The sequence below is a fragment of the Rhea pennata genome, chromosome 36 (genome assembly GCF_028389875.1).
Source record: "Rhea pennata isolate bPtePen1 chromosome 36, bPtePen1.pri, whole genome shotgun sequence".
Taxonomy (NCBI): domain Eukaryota; kingdom Metazoa; phylum Chordata; class Aves; order Rheiformes; family Rheidae; genus Rhea; species Rhea pennata.
This window is the reverse complement of record NC_084698.1, coordinates 325,721-347,050: the sequence shown is the minus strand read 5'-3', so window position 1 is coordinate 347,050 and position 21,330 is coordinate 325,721. Positions and strand designations below refer to the sequence as shown.

General features: G+C 67.2%; 1 protein-coding gene across 1 annotated transcript; it reads left to right on the top strand.

Annotated features, from left to right (window-relative positions):
• Window positions 1–2,267: 2,267 nt before the first annotated feature.
• LOC134152966 (dual specificity tyrosine-phosphorylation-regulated kinase 1B-like) lies at window positions 2,268–21,330 on the top strand. Its single transcript, XM_062598728.1, is given in 11 exon segments — window positions 2,268–2,388; window positions 4,980–5,099; window positions 6,819–7,007; window positions 9,341–9,488; window positions 11,474–11,643; window positions 11,645–11,761; window positions 12,931–13,077; window positions 14,857–14,997; window positions 15,999–16,302; window positions 17,444–17,550; window positions 20,672–21,330. Coding segments are annotated over 11 exon segments (2,079 nt in total). The 5' UTR covers window positions 2,268–2,322; the 3' UTR covers window positions 21,242–21,330.

Below are 21,330 nucleotides of genomic sequence, written 5' to 3'. Positions count from 1 at the left end.
GGCTGGAGGTGTTGGGGGCATCTGCTGTGTTTACTCTGGGCCCTAGTGATGGCTGGAGGTGTGTGTGGGGGGGCAGCTGCGTGTTCACTCTGGGCCCTACTGATGGCAGGGGGCGTGGGGGGCAGCTGCTGTGTTCACTCTGGGCCCTAGTGATGGCTGGAGGTGTGTGGAGGCAGCTGCTGTGTTCACTCTGGGCCCTACTGATGGCTGGGGGCATTGGGGGGCAGCTGCTGTGTTCACTCTGGGCCCTAGTGATGGCTGGAGGTGGGGGAGGGGGCAGCTACTGTGTTCACTCTGGGTCCGACTGATAGCAGGGTGTGTGGGGGGGGTAGCTGCTGTGTTCACTCTGGGCCCTACTGATGGCTGGAGATGTGGGGGGGGGGGGCAGCTGCTGTGTTCACTCTGGGCCCTAGTGATGGCTGGAGGTGTGGGGGGGCAGCTGCGGTGTTCACTCTGGGCCCTACTGATGGCTGGAGGTGTGGGGGGGGGCAGCTGCTATGTTCACTCTGGGCCCTAGTGATGGCTGGAGATGTGTGTGTGGGGGGGCAGCTGCTGTGTTCGCTCTGGGCCCTACTGATGGCAGGGGGCGTGGGGGGCAGCTGCTGTGTTCACTCTGGGCCCTAGTGATGGCTGGAGGTGTGTGGGGGCAGCTGCTGTGTTCACTCTGGGCCCTACTGATGGCTGGAGATGTGTTGGGGGGCAGCTGCTGTGTTCACTCTGGGCCCTACTGATGGTTGGAGATGTGTGTGTGGGGGGGCAGCTGCTGTGTTCGCTCTGGGCCCTACTGATGGCAGGGGGCGTGGGGGGCAGCTGCTGTGTTCACTCTGGGCCCTACTGATGGCTGGAGGTGTTGGGGGCATCTGCTGTGTTTACTCTGGGCCCTAGTGATGGCTGGAGGTGTGTGGGGGGGGCAGCTGCGTGTTCACTCTGGGCCCTACTGATGGCAGGGGGCGTGGGGGGCAGCTGCTGTGTTCACTCTGGGCCCTAGTGATGGCTGGAGGTGTGTGGGGGCAGCTGCTGTGTTTACTCTGGGCCCTACTGATGGCTGGGGGTGTTGGGGGGCAGCTGCTGTGTTCACTCTGGGCCCTAGTGATGGCTGGAGGTGTGTGTGTAGGGGGGCAGCTGCTGTGTTCACTCTGGGCCCTACTGATGGCTAGGGGCGTTGGGGGGCAGCTGCTGTGTTCACTCTGGGCCTTAGTGATGGCTGGAGGTGTGTGGGGGCAGCTGCTGTGTTCACTCTGGGCCCTACTGATGGCTGGAGGTGTGGGGGGGCAGCTGCTGTGTTCACTCTGGGCCCTAGTGATGGCTGGAGGTGTGTGGGGGCAGCTGCTGTGTTTACTCTGGGCCCTACTGATGGCTGGAGATGTGTTGGGGGGCAGCTGCTGTGTTCACTCTGGGCCCTAGTGATGGTTGGAGATGTGTGTGGGGGGGGGCAGCTGCTGTGTTCGCTCTGGGCCCTACTGATGGCAGGGGGCGTGGGGGGCAGCTGCGGTGTTCACTCTGGGCCCTACTGATGGCTGGGGGCGTTGGGGGGCAGCTGCTGTGTTCACTCTGGGCCCTACTGATGGCTGGAGGTGTGGGGGGGCAGCTGCGGTGTTCACTCTGGGCCCTACTGATGGCTGGAGGCGTTGGGGGGCAGCTGCTGTGTTCACTCTGGGCCCTACTGATGGCTGGAGGTGTGTGGGGGCAGCTGCGGTGTTCACTCTGGGCCCTACTGATGGCTGGGGGCGTTGGGGGGCAGCTGCTGTGTTCACTCTGGGCCCTACTGATGGCTGGGGGCGTTGGGGGGCAGCTGCTGTGTTCACTCTGGGCCCTACTGATGGCTGGGGGCGTTGGGGGGCAGCTGCTGTGTTCACTCTGGGCCCTACTGATGGCCTCTCCGGGCTGCGGTGTCCCGTCGGGTGTCGCGCAGGACCGCGGCGGGCTCAGCGCCGCGCAGGATGCGGCCCGCCGGGCGCAGCCGCCCATGGGTGGGGGGGGGTTTTCCCCCCGCGGGGTGGGTGTTTTTGTGGGGGGGGGGGGGGTGTCGTGGCGGGCCCCACGCCCACCCCCCCCCCCCCCACCCACGGGTGTCGCGCAGGACCGCGGCGGGCGCAGCGCCGCGCAGGATGCGGCCCGCCGGGCGCAGCCGCCCATGGGTGGGGGGGGGTTTTCCCCCCGCGGGGTGGGTGTTTTTGTGGGGGGGGGGGGGGTGTCGTGGCGGGCCCCACGCCCACCCCCCCCCCCCCCCCCACCCACGGGTGTCGCGCAAGGACCGCGGCGGGCGCAGCGCCGCGCAGGATGCGGCCCGCCGGGCGCCCCGGCCCGCTCTGAGCCCCGGCCATGTCGGCCCAGCCCGGCCATGCCCCCCCCTTCGGCGGCCCCCAGCCCATGGCCGAGCACCCGCAGGTAGCACCCGCCGCGGGGGGGGGGGGGGTCACCCCCAATTGGGCGGGGGGGGCACCCTAATTTGGGGGGGGCACCCTAATTTGGGGGGGGCACCTTGAAGGGGGGGGGAGGGCACCTTAATGTGGGGTGGGGGGGGGGGTTGTCCCTGGGGGGATGAGCACCCTGGGAGGTGGGGGGGGGGGGAGTTGTGGGGCGGGGGCGGGACCAGCACCCTAGGGTGGGGGTGGGCATCCCGGTTCCCCCCCCCCCCACCAGATCCCACTGGGACCCCCCAGAGCACCCCAGTTCCCCCCCCCCCAGGCCCCTTTGGGACCCCCCCAGGGCACCCCAGTTCCCCCCCCCGATCCCACTGGGACCCCCCAGAGCACCCCAGTTCCCCCCCCCCCAGATCCCACTGGGACCCCCAGGACACCCCAGTTCCCCCCCCCAACCCCTTTGGGACCCCCAGAGCACCCCAGTTCCCCCCCCAGATCCTACTGGGACCCCCAGAGCACCCCAGTTCCCCCCCCCAGACCCCTTTGGGACCCCCAGAGCACCCCAGTTCCCCTCCCAGCCCCACAGCAGTTGCCATGGGGGGTCGGGGGCTGCTTTTTTTGGGGGGGGGGGGGGGACACTTGAGGACACGTCACCATCCCCTCCCCCCCAAGATTCCACTGGGACCCCCAGGACACCCCAGTTCCCCCCCCCAGCCATGTCCCCCCCGCCAGATCCCACTGGGACCCCCAGGACACCCCAGTTCCCCCCCCCAACCTCTTTGGGACCCCCAGAGCACCCCAGTTCCCCTCCCCAGCCCCACAGCAGGCACCATGGGGGGTCGGGGGCTGCTTTTTTTGGGGGGGGGGACACACACTTGGGGACACGTCACCTTCCCCCCCCCCCCAGATCCCACTGGGACCCCCAGGACACCCCAGTTCCCTCCCCCAGATCCTACTGGGACCCCCAGAGCACCCCAGTTCCCCCCCAGCCATGTGTCCCCCCCCCCAGATCCCACTGGGACCCCCAGGACACCCCAGTTCCCTCCCCCAGATCCTACTGGGACCCCCAGAGCACCCCAGTTCCCCCCCAGCCATGTGTCCCCCCCCCAGATCCCACTGGGACCCCCAGGACACCCCAGTTCCCCCCCCCCAGACCCCTTTGGGACCCCCAGAGCACCCCAGTTCCCCCCCAGCCCCACAGCAGGCGCCATGGGGGGTCGGGGGCTGCTTTTTTTTGGGGGGGAGGGGACACACTTGGGGACACGTCACCGTCCCCTCCCCCCCCAAGATCCCACTGGGACCCCCAGGACACCCCAGTTCCCCCCCCCAGCCATGTCCCACCCGCCAGATCCCACTGGGACCCCCCAGAGCATCCCAGTTCCCCCCCCCCAGATCCCACTGGGACCCCCAGAACACCCCAGTTCCCCCCCCCCAACCCCTTTGGGACCCCCAGAGCACCCCAGTTCCCCCCCCCAGATCCCACTGGGACCCCCAGGACACCCCAGTTCCCCCCCCCCCAGCCATGTCCCACCCGCCAGATCCCACTGGGACCCCCAGGACACCCCAGTTCCCCCCCCCCAGCCATGTCCCCCCCCCAGATCCCACTGGGACCCCCAGAACACCCCAGTTCCCCCCCCCAGACCCCTTTGGGACCCCCAGAGCACCCCAGTTCCCCCCCCCCAGCCATGTCCCCCCCCCAGATCCCACTGGGACTCCCAGGACACCCCAGTTCCCCCCCCCCCCAGACCCCTTTGGGACCCCCAGGACACCCCAGTTCCCCCCCCCAGCCATGTCCCCCCCGCCAGATCCCACTGGGACCCCCCAGAGCACCCCAGTTCCCCCCCCCCCAGCCATGTCCCCCCCCGCCAGATCCCACTGGGACCCCCCAGAGCACCCCAGTTCCCCCCCCCCAGCCATGTCCCCCCCGCCAGATCCCACTGGGACCCCCCAGAGCACCCCAGTTCCCCCCCCCAGCCATGTCCCCCCCGCCAGATCCCACTGGGACCCCCCAGGACACCCCAGTTCCCCCCCCCAGCCATGTCCCCCCCACCAGATCCCACTGGGACCCCCCAGAGCATCCCAGTTCCCCCCCCCCAGATCCCACTGGGACCCCCAGAACACCCCAGTTCCCCCCCCCAACCCCTTTGGGACCCCCAGAGCACCCCAGTTCCCCCCACCAGATCCCACTGGGACCCCCAGGACACCCCAGTTCCCCCCCCCCCCAGCCATGTCCCACCCGCCAGATCCCACTGGGACCCCCCAGAGCATCCCAGTTCCCCCCCCCCCCAGATCCCACTGGGACCCCCAGAACACCCCAGTTCCCCCCCCCCCAACCCCTTTGGGACCCCCAGAGCACCCCAGTTCCCCCCACCAGATCCACTGGGACCCCCAGGACACCCCAGTTCCCCCCCCCCAGCCATGTCCCACCCGCCAGATCCCACTGGGACCCCCAGGACACCCCAGTTCCCCCCCCCCAGACCCCTTTGGGACCCCCAGAGCACCCCAGTTCCCCCCCCCAGCCCCATAGCAGTTGCCATGGGGGGTCGGGGGGCTGCTTTTTTTTTTTTGGGGGGGGGGGGGACACTTGGGGACACGTGTCCCCCCCCCCCCCCCCAGATCCTGCCGGACCTGAGCCTCCTGCAGCGGCGGATCCCGCTGACCTTCCGCGACTCGGCCGGCGCCCCCCTGCGCAAGCTCTCCGTCGACCTCATCAAGACCTACAAGCACATCAATGAGGTGGGCGGGGGGCACCCATGGGTGGGGGGGGCACCCATGGGTGGGGGGGGGGTGGGGGGGGGGGGAGCACCCATGAGTTGGGGGGGGGGGGGGGGATGGGGAGGGGGTGGGAGCGAGGTTCTCCTTGTTCCCTTCCCCCGGGGCCGCCGCCGTCCCAGTCCGGAGGGTCTGGAGGAGGAGCGGGCCGGAAAGGGGCAGGTTTGGGGCAAGAAAGGGCGGATTTGGGGCAGGTTTGGGGCCGGAAAGGGCGGATTTGGAGCAGGTTTGGGGCCGGAAAGGGCGGATTTGGGGCAGGTTTGGGGCCGGAAAGGGCGGATTTGGGGCAGGTTTGGGGCCGGAAAGGGCGGATTTGGGGCAGGTTTGGGGCCGGAAAGGGCAGGTTTGGGTCTGGAAAGGGTGGCTTTGGGGCAGGTTTGGGGCCGGAAAGGGCGGATTTGGGGCAGCTTTGGGGCTGGAAAGGGCGGATTTGGGGCTGGAAAGGGCGGATTTGGGGCAGGTTTGGGGGTGGAAAGGGCGGATTTGGAGCAGGAAAGGGCAGATTTGGGGCAGATTTGGGTCCGAAAAGGGCAGATTTGGGGCAGGTTTGGGGCCGGAAAGGGCGGGTTTGGGGCAGGTTTGGGGCTGGAAAGGGCGGGTTTGGGGCAGGTTTGGGCTGGAAAGGGCGGGTTTGGGGCAGGTTTGGGGCCGGAAAGGGCGGGTTTGGGGCAGGTTTGGGGCTGGAAAGGGCGGGTTTGGGGCAGATTTGGGGCCGGAAAGGGCGGATTTGGGGCAGGTTTGGGGCTGGAAAAGGCGGATTTGGACCAAATTTGGGGCCGGAAAGGGCGAATTTGGGGCAGGTTTGAGGCTGGAAAGGGCAGATTTGGGGCGGGTTTGGGCCAAATTTGGGGCCAGAAAGGGCGAATTTGGGACAGGTTTGAGGCTGGAAAGGGCAGATTTGGGGCGGGTTTGGGGCCGGAAAGGGCGGGTTTGGGCCAAATTTGGGGCCAGAAAGGGTGAATTTGGGGCAGGTTTGGGGCCGGAAAGTGCGAATTTGGGGCAGGTTTGGGGCCGGAAAGGGCAGGTTTGGGGCAGAAACTGGCAGATTTGGGGCAGGAATCAGCCGATATTGGGCCAGAACTGGCAGAGTTTGGACCGGAACCATCGGCTTTGGGGCAGCAACCAGTGAACTTTCAGCTGGAACTGTTGGATTTGGTGCAAAACCTGGGATTTTGGGGCGAGAACTGCGGGATTTTGGGGCGAGAACTGCTGGATTTTGGGGCGAGAACTGTTGGATTTGGGGCGAGAACTGTTGGATTTTGGGGCAAGAACTGTTGGATTTGGGGCAAAACCCATTGGATTTTGGGGCGAGAACCGTTGGATTTGGGGCGAGAACCGTTGGATTTTGGGGCAAGAACCATTGGAACCGGCAAGAGTTTTGTCAGGAACCGACAGATTTGGGGCAGGAAGGGGCAGATTTTGGGCTCAAACCGGGCCGATTTGCGGGCAGGAAGGCCAGAACCACGAGATTTAACCCAAAAAAACCACGCGTTTTCTCCGCAACGCTCCGATTGGACGTAGAAACCGTCGAAACATCCGGAACGGGTCGATCGGGGGGGACGACGGCGGGCGAGGAGGCGGCGGCGGCGGCGGTGGCTTCACGCCGCCGTCCGTCCGTCCGTCCCCCCACCCCGTCCCGCCCTCGCCCGCCCTTCGGCATCGCTCCTCTTCCTCCGCCGGCAGGTTTACTACGCCAAGAAGAAGCGGCGGGCGCAGCAGGTGCCCCCCGAGGACTCGAGCACCAAGAAGGAGCGCAAGGTCTTCAACGAGGGCTACGACGACGACAACTACGACTACATCGTCAAGAGCGGCGAGCGCTGGCTCGACCGCTACGAGATCGACTCGCTCATCGGCAAGGGCTCCTTCGGCCAGGTCCGCTCTCCTCCCCGCCCGGGCCGCTTCTCCTCCCGCCTGCGTCCCCTGGGGTCCCGTTGCCACCTTCTGAGGTCCCATCAACGTCCCTGAGGTCCTGCTACCATCCCGGGGGTCCTACCAACGTCCCCAGGGTGCCGTTGGAACCTTCTGGGGTTCCACCAACATCCCTGAGGTCCTGCTACCATCCCGGGGGTCCTACCAACGTCCCCAGGGTGCCGTTGGAACCTTCTGGGGTTCTCCCCAACATCTCTGAGGTCCTGCTACCATCCCAGAGGTCCCCAGCGTCCCCAGGGTCCCACTGGAACCTTCTGGGGTCCCATCAACGTTCCTGAGGTCCTGCTACTTTCCCAGGGCTCCCACCAATGTCCTCAGCGACCCATTGGAACCTTCTGAGGTTCTCCCCAACATCCCTGAAGTCCTGCTACCATCGCGGGGCTCCCACCAACATCCCCAGGGTCCCATTGGAACCTTCTGAGGTTCTCCCCAACATCCCTGAGGTCCTGCTGCCATCACGGGGCTCCCACCAACATCCCCAGGGTGCTGTTGGAACCTTCTGGGGTTCCACCAACATCCCTGAGGTCCTGCTACCATCCCAGGGGTCCCACCAATGTCCCCAGGGTGCCGTTGGAACCTTCTGGGGTTCTCCCCAACATCCCTGAGGTCCTACTACCATCCCAGGGGTCCCACCAATGTCCCCAGGGTGCCGTTGGAACCTTCTGGGGTTCTTCCCAACATCCCTGAGGTCCTACTACCATCCCAGGGGTCCCACCAATGTCCCCAGGGTGCCGTTGGAACCTTCTGGGGTTCTCCCCAACATCCCTGAGGTCCTACTACCATCCCAGGGGTCCCACCAATGTCCCCAGGGTGCCGTTGGAACCTTCTGGGGTTCTTCCCAACATCCCTGAGGTCCTACTACCATCCCAGGGGTCCCACCAATGTCCCCAGGGTGCCGTTGGAACCTTCTGGGGTTCTCCCCAACATCCCCGAGGTCCTACTACCATCCCAGGGGTCCCACCAATGTCCCCAGGGTGCCGTTGGAACCTTCTGGGGTTCTCCCCAACATCCCTGAGGTCCTGCTACCATCCCAGGGGTCCCACCAATGTCCCCAGGGTGCCATTGGAACCTTCTGGGGTTCTCCCCAACATCCCCGAGGTCCTGCTACCATCGCGGGGCTCCCACCAGTGTCCCCCACGGCCACCTTCTGCGGTCCCACCAGCATCCTTCTTCCCATCCCAGGGGTCCCACCAACGTCCCCAGGGTCCCACTGCCACCCACTGGGGTCCCACCAGGGTCCCCCCAACCTCCCTGAGGTCCCATCACCATCCTGGGGGTCTCACCAACGTCCCCAGGTCCCACTGCCACCCCCTGGGGTCCCACCAGGGTCCCCCCAACCTCCCTAGGGTCCCACCGTCACCCCCGGGACCCCCCCCTCCGGGCCCCCCCCCCCGGGGTCCCCCCCAACCCCGCTGGGGTCCCACCATCACCCCCACAGACCCCCCTCCGGCCCCCCCCCCGGGGGTCCCCCCACCCTCCCTGGGGTCCTGCCGTCACCCCCGGGACCCCCCTCTGGGCCTCCCCCGGGATCCCCCCACCCCCCTGGGGTCCCCCTGTCACCCCCCGGGACCCCCCTATGGGCCCCCCTCTCCCGGGGTCCCCCCAACCCCCCCTGGGGTCCCACCGTCACGTCCCCCCCCCCCCAGATCCCCTCCAGGCCTCGCGTTTGCCGCTAGGTGCCCCCCGCCCCGTCTGCACCCCCCAACACCCCCCAACGCCCTCTCTGAGCCCCCCAGCACCCCCCTTCCCCAGCACCCTCCATGAGCCCTCCAGCCCCCCAACACCCTCTCTGAGCCCCCCCCAGCACCCCAAACGCCCGCTCTGAGCCCCCCGGCACCCTTCAGCACCCTCCCAAGCCCCCCAGCACCCTCCTTGAGCCCCTGGCACCCCCCCAGCACCCTCCCCGAGCCCTCCGGCACCCTCCCAAGGCCCCCAGCCCCCCAGCCCCCCAAATGCCCACTCTGAGCCCCCCCAGTGCCCTCCTGAGCCCCCCCAACCCCCCAAACACCCACTCTGAGCCCCCCCAGCACCCTCCTGAGCCCCTCAGCACCCTCCTGAGCCCCCCAGCCCCCCAAACACCCACTCCGCGCCCCACCCCCCAGCACCCCCAAACGCCCTCTCTGAGCCCCTCACCACCCCCACCCCCACCCCCAGCACCCTGTGGGAGCTCCCCGCCCCCCAACCCCCCGACCCACCGACCGACGCCTGCGCCTGCCCCCCTCCTTCCTCCTCCTCCCCCCACCCCCTCCCCGCCCCCCTACCCTCCCCCTCCCCAGGTGGTGAAGGCCTACGACCATCACGACCAGGAGTGGGTGGCCATCAAGATCATCAAGAACAAGAAGGCCTTCCTGAACCAGGCGCAGATCGAGCTGCGGCTCCTCGAGCTCATGAACCAGCACGACACCGAGATGAAGTACTACATCGGTGAGCCCGTTGGGGGGCAGCTGTGGGGTGGGGGCCGCCGCCGCCTGCGGAGGGTCCCCGTCGGCCCCGTGACGTAGAGGAAGGTCTGGCCGGGTGGTGGTCGTCATGGCGGTCGTGGTGATGGTCAATGGTGGTGGTGGCGGTGGTGATGGTCATGGTTGTGGTGGTGGTCGTGGTTGTGGTGGTGGTCGTGGTGGTGGTGGTGGTGGTGGTGGTGGTCGTGGTCGTGGTGGTGGTCATGGTGGTGGCGGTGGTCCTGGTGGTGGCGGTGGCAGTGGTCGTGGTGGTGGTGGTGGTCATGGTGGTGGTGGTGGCGGTGGTCTTGGTGGTGGCGGTGGTCGTGGTGGTGGTGGTGGTGGTCCTGGTGGTGGCGGTGGTCATGGTGGTGGTGGTGGTGGTGGTGGTCATGGTGGTCATGGTCGTGGTGGTGGTGGTGGTCATGGTGGTGGTGGTGGTCATGGTGGTGGTGGTGGCGGTGGTCCTGGTGGTGGCGGTGGTGGTGGTCGTGGTGGTGGTGGTGGTCATGGTGGTGGTCCTGGTGGTGGCGGTGGTCCTGGTGGTGGTGGTGGTGGTGATGGTCGTGGTCGTGGTGGTGGTCATGGTGGTCATGGTCGTGGTGGTGGTGATGGTAGTGGTGGTGGTCGTGGTGGTGGTGGTGGTGGTGGTGGTCATGGTGGTCATGGTCATGGTGGTGGTGATGGTAGTGATCGTGGTGGTCGTGGTGGTGGCGGTGGCAGTGGTCCTGGTGGTTGTGGTGGTCATGGTCGTGGTCATGGTGGTGGTCGTGGTGGTGGTCGTGGTGGCAGTGGGGAAATGGAGGGCGAGATCTCGCGGGGACGGGAGGTGACTTGCGTCTTGTTGGGGGGGGTGTCGAGCTGGCCGTGGGGCAGGGGAAGGCGGGTTTTGTCCTGGGGCAGGGATTTGGGGGCGGGCGGTGCCGTGGGGGGGCAGGGGGGCCGGTTGAGGGGCAGGGAGATGTCACCATGAGGAGCAGAAGACGCAGCATCCATGGGGCAAGGGATCTCTCCGTGGGGCAGCGGTGAGGGGCAGAGAGAAGCCACCTTCTGGGAGGCCAGATGCCACCCCAGGATGTATCTGTGGGGCAGGGAGAAGGTCACATCTGGCTGTGGGGGGCAGAAGGAACCTAGATCCCACCCCAGGACGTATCTATGGGGCAGGGGGAAGGTTAGATCTTGCCGTGGGGGGCACAAGAGAGTCCGAATCCCACCCCGGGACGTATCTATGGGGCAGGGGGAAGGTTAGATCTTATGTTGGGGGGACAGAAGGAGTCTGAATCCCACCCCGGGACGTATCTATGGGGCAGGGGGAAGGTTAGATCTTGCCGTGGGGGGCACAAGGAGTCTAAATCCCACCTCAGAACGTATCTGTGGGGCAGGGGGAAGGTTAGATCTTACCTTGGGGGGGCAGAAGGAGTCCCAATCCTGCCCCAGGACGTATCTATGGGGCAGGGGGAAGGTTAGATCTTGTCATGGGGGGCACAAGGAGTCCGAATCCCACCCTGGGACATATCTGTGGGGCAGGGGGAAGGTTAGATCTTGTCGTGGGGGGCACAAGGGGTCCAAATCCTGTCCCAGGACGTATCTATGGGGCAGAAGGAAGGTTAGATCTTGCCGTGGGGGGCACAAGGGGTCCCAATCCTTGTCCCAGAACCTATCTATGGGGCAGGGGGAAGGTTCCATCTTGCCATGGGGGAGGGCACAAGGAGTCCGAATCCCCCCACCCCCCACCCCCCACCCCGAGATGCATCTGTGGGGCTGGAGAAAGAGCAGATCACACCTTGGGGTGGGGGGGGGAGAAGCAGCAAGAGCAGATCCGAGCTCGCCGTCCGGGCGGGTTGGGGTGGTGGTGTTGGCGTGGGGCGTGGAGCGGGGCTCCGAAGGAAGACGAAGGCCACCCCCCACCCCCTCGCTCACCCCCTTTCTCCCCCCCCCCCCCCCCCAATTTCTACCCCCGGACCGCCGCAGTGCACCTGAAGCGCCACTTCATGTTCCGCAACCACCTGTGCCTGGCCTTCGAGCTGCTCTCCTACAACCTCTACGACCTGCTGCGCAACACCAACTTCCGCGGCGTCTCCCTCAACCTCACCCGCAAGTTCGCCCAGCAGCTCTGCACCGCCCTCCTCTTCCTCGCCACCCCCCGAGCTCAGCATCATCCACTGCGACCTCAAGCCCGAGAACATCCTCCTCTGCAACCCCAAGCGCAGCGCCATCAAGATCGTCGACTTCGGCAGCTCCTGCCAGCTGGGCCAGCGGGTGAGCGCCCCCCGAGCCCCCGCCCCCTCGCTTTGGAGCCACGCCCACCCGCCTTGGCCCCGCCTCTTGGCGCCAGCAGACCCGCCCCCACGACGCTGAGCCCCATCCTGGCTGGCTTTACCCAGATTCTGGGCTGTAGGATGCTAAGCCCCGCCCCCTGGAGGGCTAAGCCCCGCCCCCTCACTTGGAGACACGCCCACCCGCCTTGGCCCCGCCTCTTGGCGCCAGCAGACCCGCCCCCACGACGCTGAGCCCCATCCTGGCTGGCTTTACCCAGATTCTGGGCTGTGGGATGCTAAGCCCCGCCCCCTGGAGGGATAAGCCACGCCCCTTCACTTGGAGCCACGCCCACCCGCCTTGGCCCCGCCTCTTGGCGCCAGCAGACCCGCCCCCATGACGCTGAGCCCCATCCTGGCTGGCTTTACCCAGATTCTGGGCTGAGGGATGCTAAGCCCCGCCCCCTGGAGGGATAAGCCACGCCCCTTCACTTGGAGCCACGCCCACCCGCCTTGGCCCCGCCTCTTGGCGCCAGCAGACCCGCCCCCACGACGCTGAGCCCCATCCTGGCTGGCTTTACCCAGATTCTGGGCTGTAGGATGCTAAGCCCCGCCCCCTGGAGGGATAAGCCACGCCCCCTCACTTGGAGCCACGCCCACCCGCCTTGGCCCCGCCTCTTGGCGCCAGCAGACCCGCCCCCACGACGCTGAGCCCCATCCTGGCTGGCTTTACCCAGATTCTGGGCTGTAGGATGCTAAGCCCCGCCCCCTGGAGGGATAAGCCACGCCCCTTCACTTGGAGCCACGCCCACCCGCCTTGGCCCCGCCTCTTGGCGCCAGCAGACCCGCCCCCACGACGCTGAGCCCCATCCTGGCTGGCTTTACCCAGATTCTGGGCTGTAGGATGCTAAGCCCCGCCCCCTGGAGGGCTAGGCCACGCCCCCTCCGCGCTGAGGACACGCCCATCCACATTGGCCCCGCCCCCCGGGCTGTAACCCCGCCCCCCAGCTGGCACTCCGCCCCCTCCCCGGCTCTCCCAGCCCATCCGAACCTTCCCCTCCCGCCCCCCAGAGTTTAACCCCACCCCCTGCATGGCCCCGCCCCCCCCACACTGATGCTCCGCCCCCCCACACTGATGCTCCGCCCCCCCCGATGCTCCGCCCCCCTCCCCAGATCTACCAGTACATCCAGAGCCGGTTCTACCGCTCGCCCGAGGTGCTGCTGGGGCTCCCCTACGACCTGGCCATCGACATGTGGTCGCTGGGCTGCATCCTGGTGGAGATGCACACGGGCGAGCCCCTCTTCAGCGGCTCCAACGAGGTGGGCGGGGCCTGCGGGGCCGGGGGCGGGGCCTGCGGGGTGGGGGCGGGGCCTACGGGGCGGGGGAGGGGCCTCGCGGGGGCGGGGCCGGGGCCGGAGGGGGTGGCTGCATCCTGGGGGAGATGCACACGGGCGAGCCCCTCTTCAGCGGCTCCAACGAGGTGGGCGGGGCCTGCGGGGCCGGGGGCGGGGCCTGCGGGGTGGGGGCGGGGCCTACGGGGCGGGGGAGGGGCCTCGCGGGGGCGGGGCCGGGGCCGGAGGGGGTGGCTGCATCCTGGGGGAGATGCACACGGGCGAGCCCCTCTTCAGCGGCTCCAACGAGGTGGGCGGGGCCTGCGGGGCCGGGGGCGGGGCCTGCGGGGTGGGGGCGGGGCCTCCGGGGCGGGGGAGGGGCCTCGCGGGGGCGGGGCCTCATGAGGCTGGTGGGGGGGAGTCCAAGGGGGTTGTCCCGATGTCCATGTGCATGGGGAGGCTCCGCCCCCACCATCCACTGGTGGGGCGGGGCCCAAGGGAGGGGCTTGTGGGGCCTGGGGGCGGGGCTTTGTGGGAGGTGGGGCCCTTCCTGGTGCTTCCCTTGGTGGGGGGGGGGGCAGTGGCTCCAATGAGGGAGAGGGGCGTGGCCTGATGGAGGGGGCGTGGCCTGATGGAGTAGGTGGGGTGAGTCCTGCCTTGGTGGTCACTGAGGGGGCGGGGCTTCGGCCAGGGGGCGGGGCCAATGTCCAGGGCAGCATGAGAGCTGTGCTGGCAGAGAGCATGCTGGGAGCTGTGGTCTTGGGGGACATCGGGGACATCCCCCGCAGGGCCATGATGGCCTTGGGGACGTCCCCAGCAGGCCCAAGGTGGCCTTGGGGACACCAGTGACATCACCAGTAGGACCATGATGGCCTTGGGGACATCCCCAGTAGGGCCGAGGTGGCCTCAGGGGCACCAGTGACGTCCCCAGCAGGGCCGAGGTGGCCTTGGGGACATCAGTGACATCCCCGGCAGAGCCATGATGGTGTTGGGGACATCACCTGCAGGGCCAAGGTGGCTTCAGGGACACCAGTGACATCCCCAGCAAGGCCATGATGGCCTTGGGGACATCCCCAGCAGGACCAGGTGGCCTTGGGGACATCAGTGACATCCCCGGCAGGGCCATGATGGCCTTGGGGACATCCCCAGCAGGACCAGGTGGCCTTGGGGACATCAGTGACATCCCTGGCAGGGCCATGATGGCCTTGGGGACATCCTTCACAGGGCCATGATGGCCTTGGGGACATCCCCAGCAGGACCAAGGTGGCCTCAGGGACACCAGTGACGTCCCCCGCAGGGCCATGATGGCCTTGGGGACATCCCCAGCAGGGCCAGGTGGCCTTGGGGACATCAGTGACATCTCTGGCAGGGCCATGATGGCCTTGGGGACATCCCTCACAGGGCCATGATGGCCTTGGGGACATCACCAGCAGGGCCAAGGTGGCCTTGGGGACATCAGTGACATCCCCAGCAAGGCCATGATGGCCTTGGGGACATCGGGGACATCCCTAGCAAGGCCAAGGTGACCTCAGGGACACCAAGGACATCCCCGGCAGGGCCATCATGGCCTTGGGGACATCCCCAACAGGGCCGAGGTGACCTCAGGGACACCAGTGACGTCTCCAGCAGAGCTATGGAGGCCTCGGGAACATCAGTGCCTTCTCCGGTGGGGCTGGGGCGGCCTCGGGGACGTCGGGGACATCCTTGACGGGGCCGAGGTGACCCCCGGGCACCCCGGTGACGTCCCCGTCCCCTCCGCGTCCCCAGGCCGACCAGATGAACCGCATCGTGGAGGTGCTGGGGCTGCCGCCCCCCCACATGCTGGAGCAGGCGCCCAAGGCCCGCAAGTACTTCGAGAAGCTGCCGGAAGGCGGCTGGACCCTCAAGAGAAACAAGGAGACCAAGAAGGTGAGGGGGGGGCAGCCCCAGTGCCTCCCAGTATGGCCCAGTACGGCCCAGTAGACCACGCTATCTCCCAGCACCTTTCGCTTCCTCCTATGGTGTCCTCAACATCTGCTCGGCGCTCCCTGGTCAACCCTGCGGTGCCTCCCAGTAGGTCCCGACGGCCCTGTGGTGTATCCCAGTGTGGCCCAGTATCTCCCAGTATGCCTCCGGTGTCTCCCAGTATGTCCCAGTACACTCTAGCACCCTCAGAATACCCCCCAAGTGCCTCTTGGCAGCTCCCAGGAGGCCCATAGCAGATCTCGGTATCTTCTGGGGGCCTCCCAGTATGGCGCGCTTCCCAGGGATTGTATCCCAGTGCCTCCCAGTATGGCCCAGTGCTCTACTCCCGGCTTTGTGCCCCCACAATATTTTCTTGGGGCCTTCCAGTTTGCCCCAGTATCCCCACAGTTCATCTGGTGCCCCCCCAGTCTCCCTCAGATCCCCCCCCCAAAAGCCCCCCCCCAAATCTCCCCCTTCTCCTGCTCCAGGGACCACCGAACCCCTCAGATCTCCTCTGAAGGACCCCAAAATCCCTTCCCCTGGCCCCGGGGACCTCCGAACCCCTCCGATGTCCCCCAAGGACCCCCCAAACCCCGTCCCAAGGACCCCCCCCAAACCCTCGTCCCTTAGCTCCAGAGATCCTCAAGCCCCTCAGATGTCTCCTCATCCCCTCCCTCCATCCCAGGAACCTCTGAACCCTCTGAGATGTCCTTCAAGGACCTCCCCAACGCCCTTTTCCTGGATCCAGGCCCCCCCCCCAAAAAAAAAACCCTTCCGATCTCTTGAAAGGGACCCCCAAAGACCCTCTTCCTAGCTCTAGGCACCCCAAAGTCCTCCAGATGTCCCCGACGGCACCTGCGAGCACCCCAGAACCCTTCCGAGCACCCCGCGAGCCCCGTTGCCTTTCCCCCTTTCCTCGACCCTAACGCCGCCGTCGCCACCCCGACCCCGGCTCTGCCCCGCAGGAATACAAAGTGCCGGGCACGCGGCGACTTCACGAGGTGCTGGGGGTGGAGAGCGGGGGCCCGGGGGGCCGGCGGGCCGGCGAACAGGGCCACGCGCCTTCCGACTACCTGAAGTTCAAGGACCTGGTGCTGCGCATGTTGGACTACGAGCCGCGGAGCCGCATCACGCCCTTCTACGCCCTGCAGCACAACTTCTTCAAGAAGACGAGCGACGAGGGCACCAACACCAGCAACAGCACCTCCACCAGCCCCGCCATGGAGCACAGTCACAGCACCAGCACCACCAGTTCCGTCTCCAGTTCCGGTAGGGGCGTTCGCCGTCTCGGTCCCGGAGGATTGGCTTGTACCTTCTCCCGTTCTCGTCCTGCCTTCTCGACGTCCTTCGCGGTGACGGTTCTTGGGTCGCCACGGTGCTCGGTCTTCTCCTTCCCTCGGTTTTGTCACGCCGCCTCCACGCCTTGCGTGGTGGCCCTGGGCCACCGCAGCGTCCGTCCTAAAGCGGGGCCGCGGTGCTCGGTCCTCTCGCTTCCCCATCTCCATCCCACCAACTCCGTGTCCTCCGTGGCACCTCAACGCTCCAAAATACAGCTCCAGCACCCAGTTGCGTCCTTTCCCCATCCCTGTCCTACCAGCTCCACGTCCTGCGTAGCGATGGTGCTCAGTCTTCTTCTCTCACCGTCCGTGTCCTACCAGCTCCGTGTCCCGCTTGGTTTTGGCTCCCTGGGCCACCGCAGTGCTCAGTCTGTCCCCTCCCCGTCCTGCCGCCTCCACGTCCTGCACGATGACTGCTCTCTGGGTCCCTGTGATGACCCCAAATGTGGCCACAGCGCCCAGTCTCGCCCCCTTCCCCATCCTTGCCCTGCTTGGTGGTGGCACCTGTTTTTGTCCCTTCCCCGTCTTTGTCCTACCAGCTCCGTGTCCTGCTCGGTGACAGCTCTCCCGGCCACAACAGCATCCCAAAACATGGCCATGGTGCTCAGTGCTCTCCCTTCCCCATCCTTGTCCTACCTGCTCCATCTCCTGGTCAGTGATGACTCTCCGGACCACCATGGCGCCTGGTTTTGTCCCTTCTCCATCTCTCTCCTGTTGGCTCCATGTCTTACTTGGTGGCAGCTCTCCAGGTCACCACGGTGCCCTGAGATGTGACCGTGGCACCTGCTCTTGTTCCTTCCCTGTCCCTCTCCATCCAGCTCCATGTCCTGCTCAGTGATGGTTGTCCAGGCCACCACAACCCTCTCCCATCTCCATCCCTGTCCCACCAGCTCCGTGTCATCCCTTGGGTTTGACACCCTGGAGCCACCCCAAATCGTGTCCTCACCATCGCGTTTCGGTCCCTGTCCTACCGCCGCCGTATCCTGCTCAGCGACGGTTCCCCGTCCCCGGGACGCCCGGTGCCGTCGCCGGCCCGCGGTCACCGCGACTCGCGTCCCCTCTCGCCCTCGCAGGTGGCTCCAGCGGCTCCTCCAACGACAACCGCAGCTACCGCTACAGCAACCGCTACTACGGCGGCGCGGCCCCCGCGCACGCCGACTACGAGATGCAGAGCCCCCAGGTACCGCCTGCCCCGCGCCCGCGGGCGTGGCACCCGCGGGCGGCCCCCTCCGGCCGCGGCGGGCGGGACCCAACGGACCTTGGGGATCTCCTTGGCTCTAGCGGCCCCGGAATGGGGATCCTGAGGGAAGCTGAGGACCTTCTGGCCACCTTGGCCCTGTGATGCTTCGCCTTAGGGGAAGCTCTTGGCCCCGAGCTGGGGATCGTGAGGGACCCTGGGGACCTTGTGGCCACCCTGGACATGGTCCCCCTGGGGTAAGGTGTCCCTCTTGGCCCCAAGCTGGGGATCATGAGGGACCCTGGGGACCTTCTGGCCACCCTGGACATGGTCCCCCTGGGGTAAGGCGTCCCTCTTGGCCCCAAGCTGGGGATCATGAGGGACCCTGGGGACCTTCTGGCCACCCTGGATATGGTCCCCCTGGGGTAAGGCGTCCCTCTTGGCCCCAAGCTGGGGATCATGAGGGACCCTGGGGACCTTCTGGCCACCCTGGACATGGTCCCCCTGGGGTAAGGCATCCCTCTTGGCCCCAAGCTGGGGATCATGAGGGACCCTGGGGACCTTCTGGCCACCCTGGACATGGTCCCCCTGGGGTAAGGTGTCCCTCTTGGCCCCAAGCTGGGGGTCGTGAGGGACCCTGGGGACCTTCTGGCCACCCTGGACATGGTCCCCCTGGGGTAAGGTGTCCCTCTTGGCCCCAAGCTGGGGGTCGTGAGGGACCCTGGGGACCTTCTGGCCACCCTGGATATGGTCCCTCTGGGGTAAGGCGTCCCTCCTGGCCCCAAGCTGGGGATCATGAGGGAGCCTGGGGACCTTCTGGCCACCCTGGACATGGTCCCCCTGGGGTAAGGTGTCCCTCTTGGCCCCAAGCTGGGGATCGTGAGGGAGCCTGTGGACCTTCTGGCCACCCTGGATGTGTGACACCCAGCCCAGGGATGCCCCTTAGCCCCAAGATGGGGATCCTGAGGGACCTTGGGGACCTTCTGGCCTCACTGGACATGTGACATCCAGCCCAGGGGTACCCCTTGGCCCCAAGATGGGGATCCTGAGGGACCTTGGGGACCTTCTGGCCACCCTGGCCATGGGACGCCTTACCCCAGGGGGACCTCTTGGCCCCAAGATGAGGATCCTGAGGGACCCTGGGGACCTTCTGGTCACCCTGCCTGTGTGACACTCACCCCAAGGAGCCCAGGGACACACTGGCCACAGAATAGGGACTCCAAGGGATCACAGGGGCACCTTAGGGACCCTTTGGTCCTGAGATAGGGACCTCAGGGCACCTTGGGGACCCCCTGGGTGCATGATGGGGACCTTGGGGACCCCAGAGTCCCTTTGGCAATGGGACAAGGACCCCAGGGCCTACTGGGGACCTCTGGCCATGAGGTGGGAACCTCAGGGGACCCTGGTGACTCCGTGGCTGCTCCAGCTCCGTAACACCTACCAGAAGGGACCCAGGGACCTTCTGGCCATGTGATGCCCACCCAAGGAGACCCTGGGGTGCTCTTGGCCGTGAGATGGGGACTCTGGGGACCCTCTAGTCACCCTGTCTCTGTGACACCCACCCCAGGGGATCCCAGGGACCCTATGGCCACGTGACACCCACCTGAGGAGACCCCGGGGACCCGCCAGCCTTGTGACACCCACCTGAGGTGACCCTGGGGACCTTCTGGCTACCCGAGCTCCCACAACACCCACCCTCCCAGGGGATCTTAGCAACCCCTTGACCACGAGATGGGGACCCCGGGGACCCCATGACCATGTGTCACCCACTCCAGGAGCCCCCACATCTCATTGGCTACACAGCGCGGATCCCAAGGGACCCCGTGGCCACCTAAGGGACCTTTTGGCCCCGAGATAAGGCCCTCACGTCCCCTTGGCCCCACGGTGGAGATCCCAAGGGATCCCATGGCCACCCCAGTTTCATGCTACCCACCTAAGGGGTGCACTGGCCGCTAGACGGGGACCCTAGGGACCCCATGGCCCTGTGTCACCCACACAAGGGATCATGGTGACCCCTTGGCCACAAGATGGGGACACTGGGCATCTGGCAACCGTCCCAACTCCATGACACCCACCCCAGGGGACCTGCTGGCCACTAGATGGGGAGCTGGAGCACCCCGTGGCCACATGACGCCCACCCTAGAGACCTTGGAGACGCCTTCACCATGCGATGGAGACCCTGGGGACCCCATGGCCGTGTGACATCCACCCAGGGGACCCGAGAAACCCCTTGGCCACACAGTGGGGACCCCAAGGGACCCCACGGCCACCCCAGCTCCAGGACACCCACCCCAGGGGACGTTCTGGCCACTAGACGGGGACCTGGGTCACCCTGCGACCACGTGACGCCCACCCTAGGAGACCCCACGTCCCTTTGGCCACACGCTGGAGACCCCAAGGGACCCCACGGCCACCCCAGCTCCATGACACCCACCCATGGGGACATTCTGGCCACTAGATGGGGACCTGGGTCACCCCACAACCACGTGACGCCCACCCTAGGAGACCCCACGTCCCCTTGGCCACACGATGGAGACCCCAAGGGACCCCACGGCCACCCCAGCTCCATGACACCCACCCATGGGGATGTTCTGGCCACTAGATGGGGACCTGGGTCACCCCACAACCACGTGACACCCCCCCTAGGAGACCCCACGTCCCCTTGGCCACACGCTGGAGACCCCAAGGGACCCCATGGTCACCCCAGCTCCATGACACCCACCCATGGGGATGTTCTGGCCACTAGATGGGGACCTGGGTCACCCCGCGACCACGTGACGCCCACCCTAGGAGACCCCACGTCCCCTTGGCCACACGCTGGAGACCCCAAGGGACCCCACGGCCACCCCAGCTCCGTGACACCCACCCATGGGGACGTTCTGGCCACTAGATGGGGACCTGGGTCACCCCACAACCACGTGACGCCCACCCTAGGAGACCCCACGTCCCCTTGGCCACACGCTGGAGACCCCAAGGGACCCCACGGTCACCTCAGGGGACCCTGTAGCTCCACGACGGGGACCCCGTGGCCAAGTGACACCCACCCAAGGGACCCCAGTGGCCCCCCCCCACCCCCACGTGTCCCCCCCCTAACTCTCTCTCTCTCTGTCTTGCCCCCCACCAGGGCCCCCCAACGCAGCGGCCGTGGGCCGGGGGCGAACCGGGTCCCGCCGGCAGCGACGCCTTCGCCCCGTTGGCAGCACCCAAAGGCGCCGGGGTCCCGGCCGGCGCCCTGCACCCTTTCGCTCGCCCCCACTACCACCACCACCACCACCACCACCACCATCACCACCACCATCACCACCAGCAACAACAGCAGCAACAACAACAACAGCAGCAGCAGCACCAGCAACACCCGGCGGCCCCTTCCTCCTCCTCCTCCTCCTCGTCCTCCTCCGCCGCCACCGCGGCGCCCGCCGCTCCGGGGGCACCCGCCGAGCGCATGGAGCTGGGTGCCCCCCACCCACCGCCGCCGCCGCCGCCTCCTCCGCCTCCTCCTCCTCCTCCTCCTCCTCCTCCTCCTCGGCAGCACCCGGACTGCCTGCCCTTCGCCCCGTCGGCTTTCCGGACTCGAGCGGCCGCCGGCGCCGAAGGCTCCCGGCCCTACGGGGGTCACGCGCGGGGCCGAGCCGAGCGCGAGGACTCGGCCATGCTGGGCGTCTGCGTCGCCCAGGGCACCGCCGCCAGCTCCTGACGTCGCCGCGGTCGTCGCCGTCGTGTCGTCGCCGTCTTCACCGCCGCCGTCGCCGCTCCGGACTCGGGGACGTCGGCCGCGTACGGCAC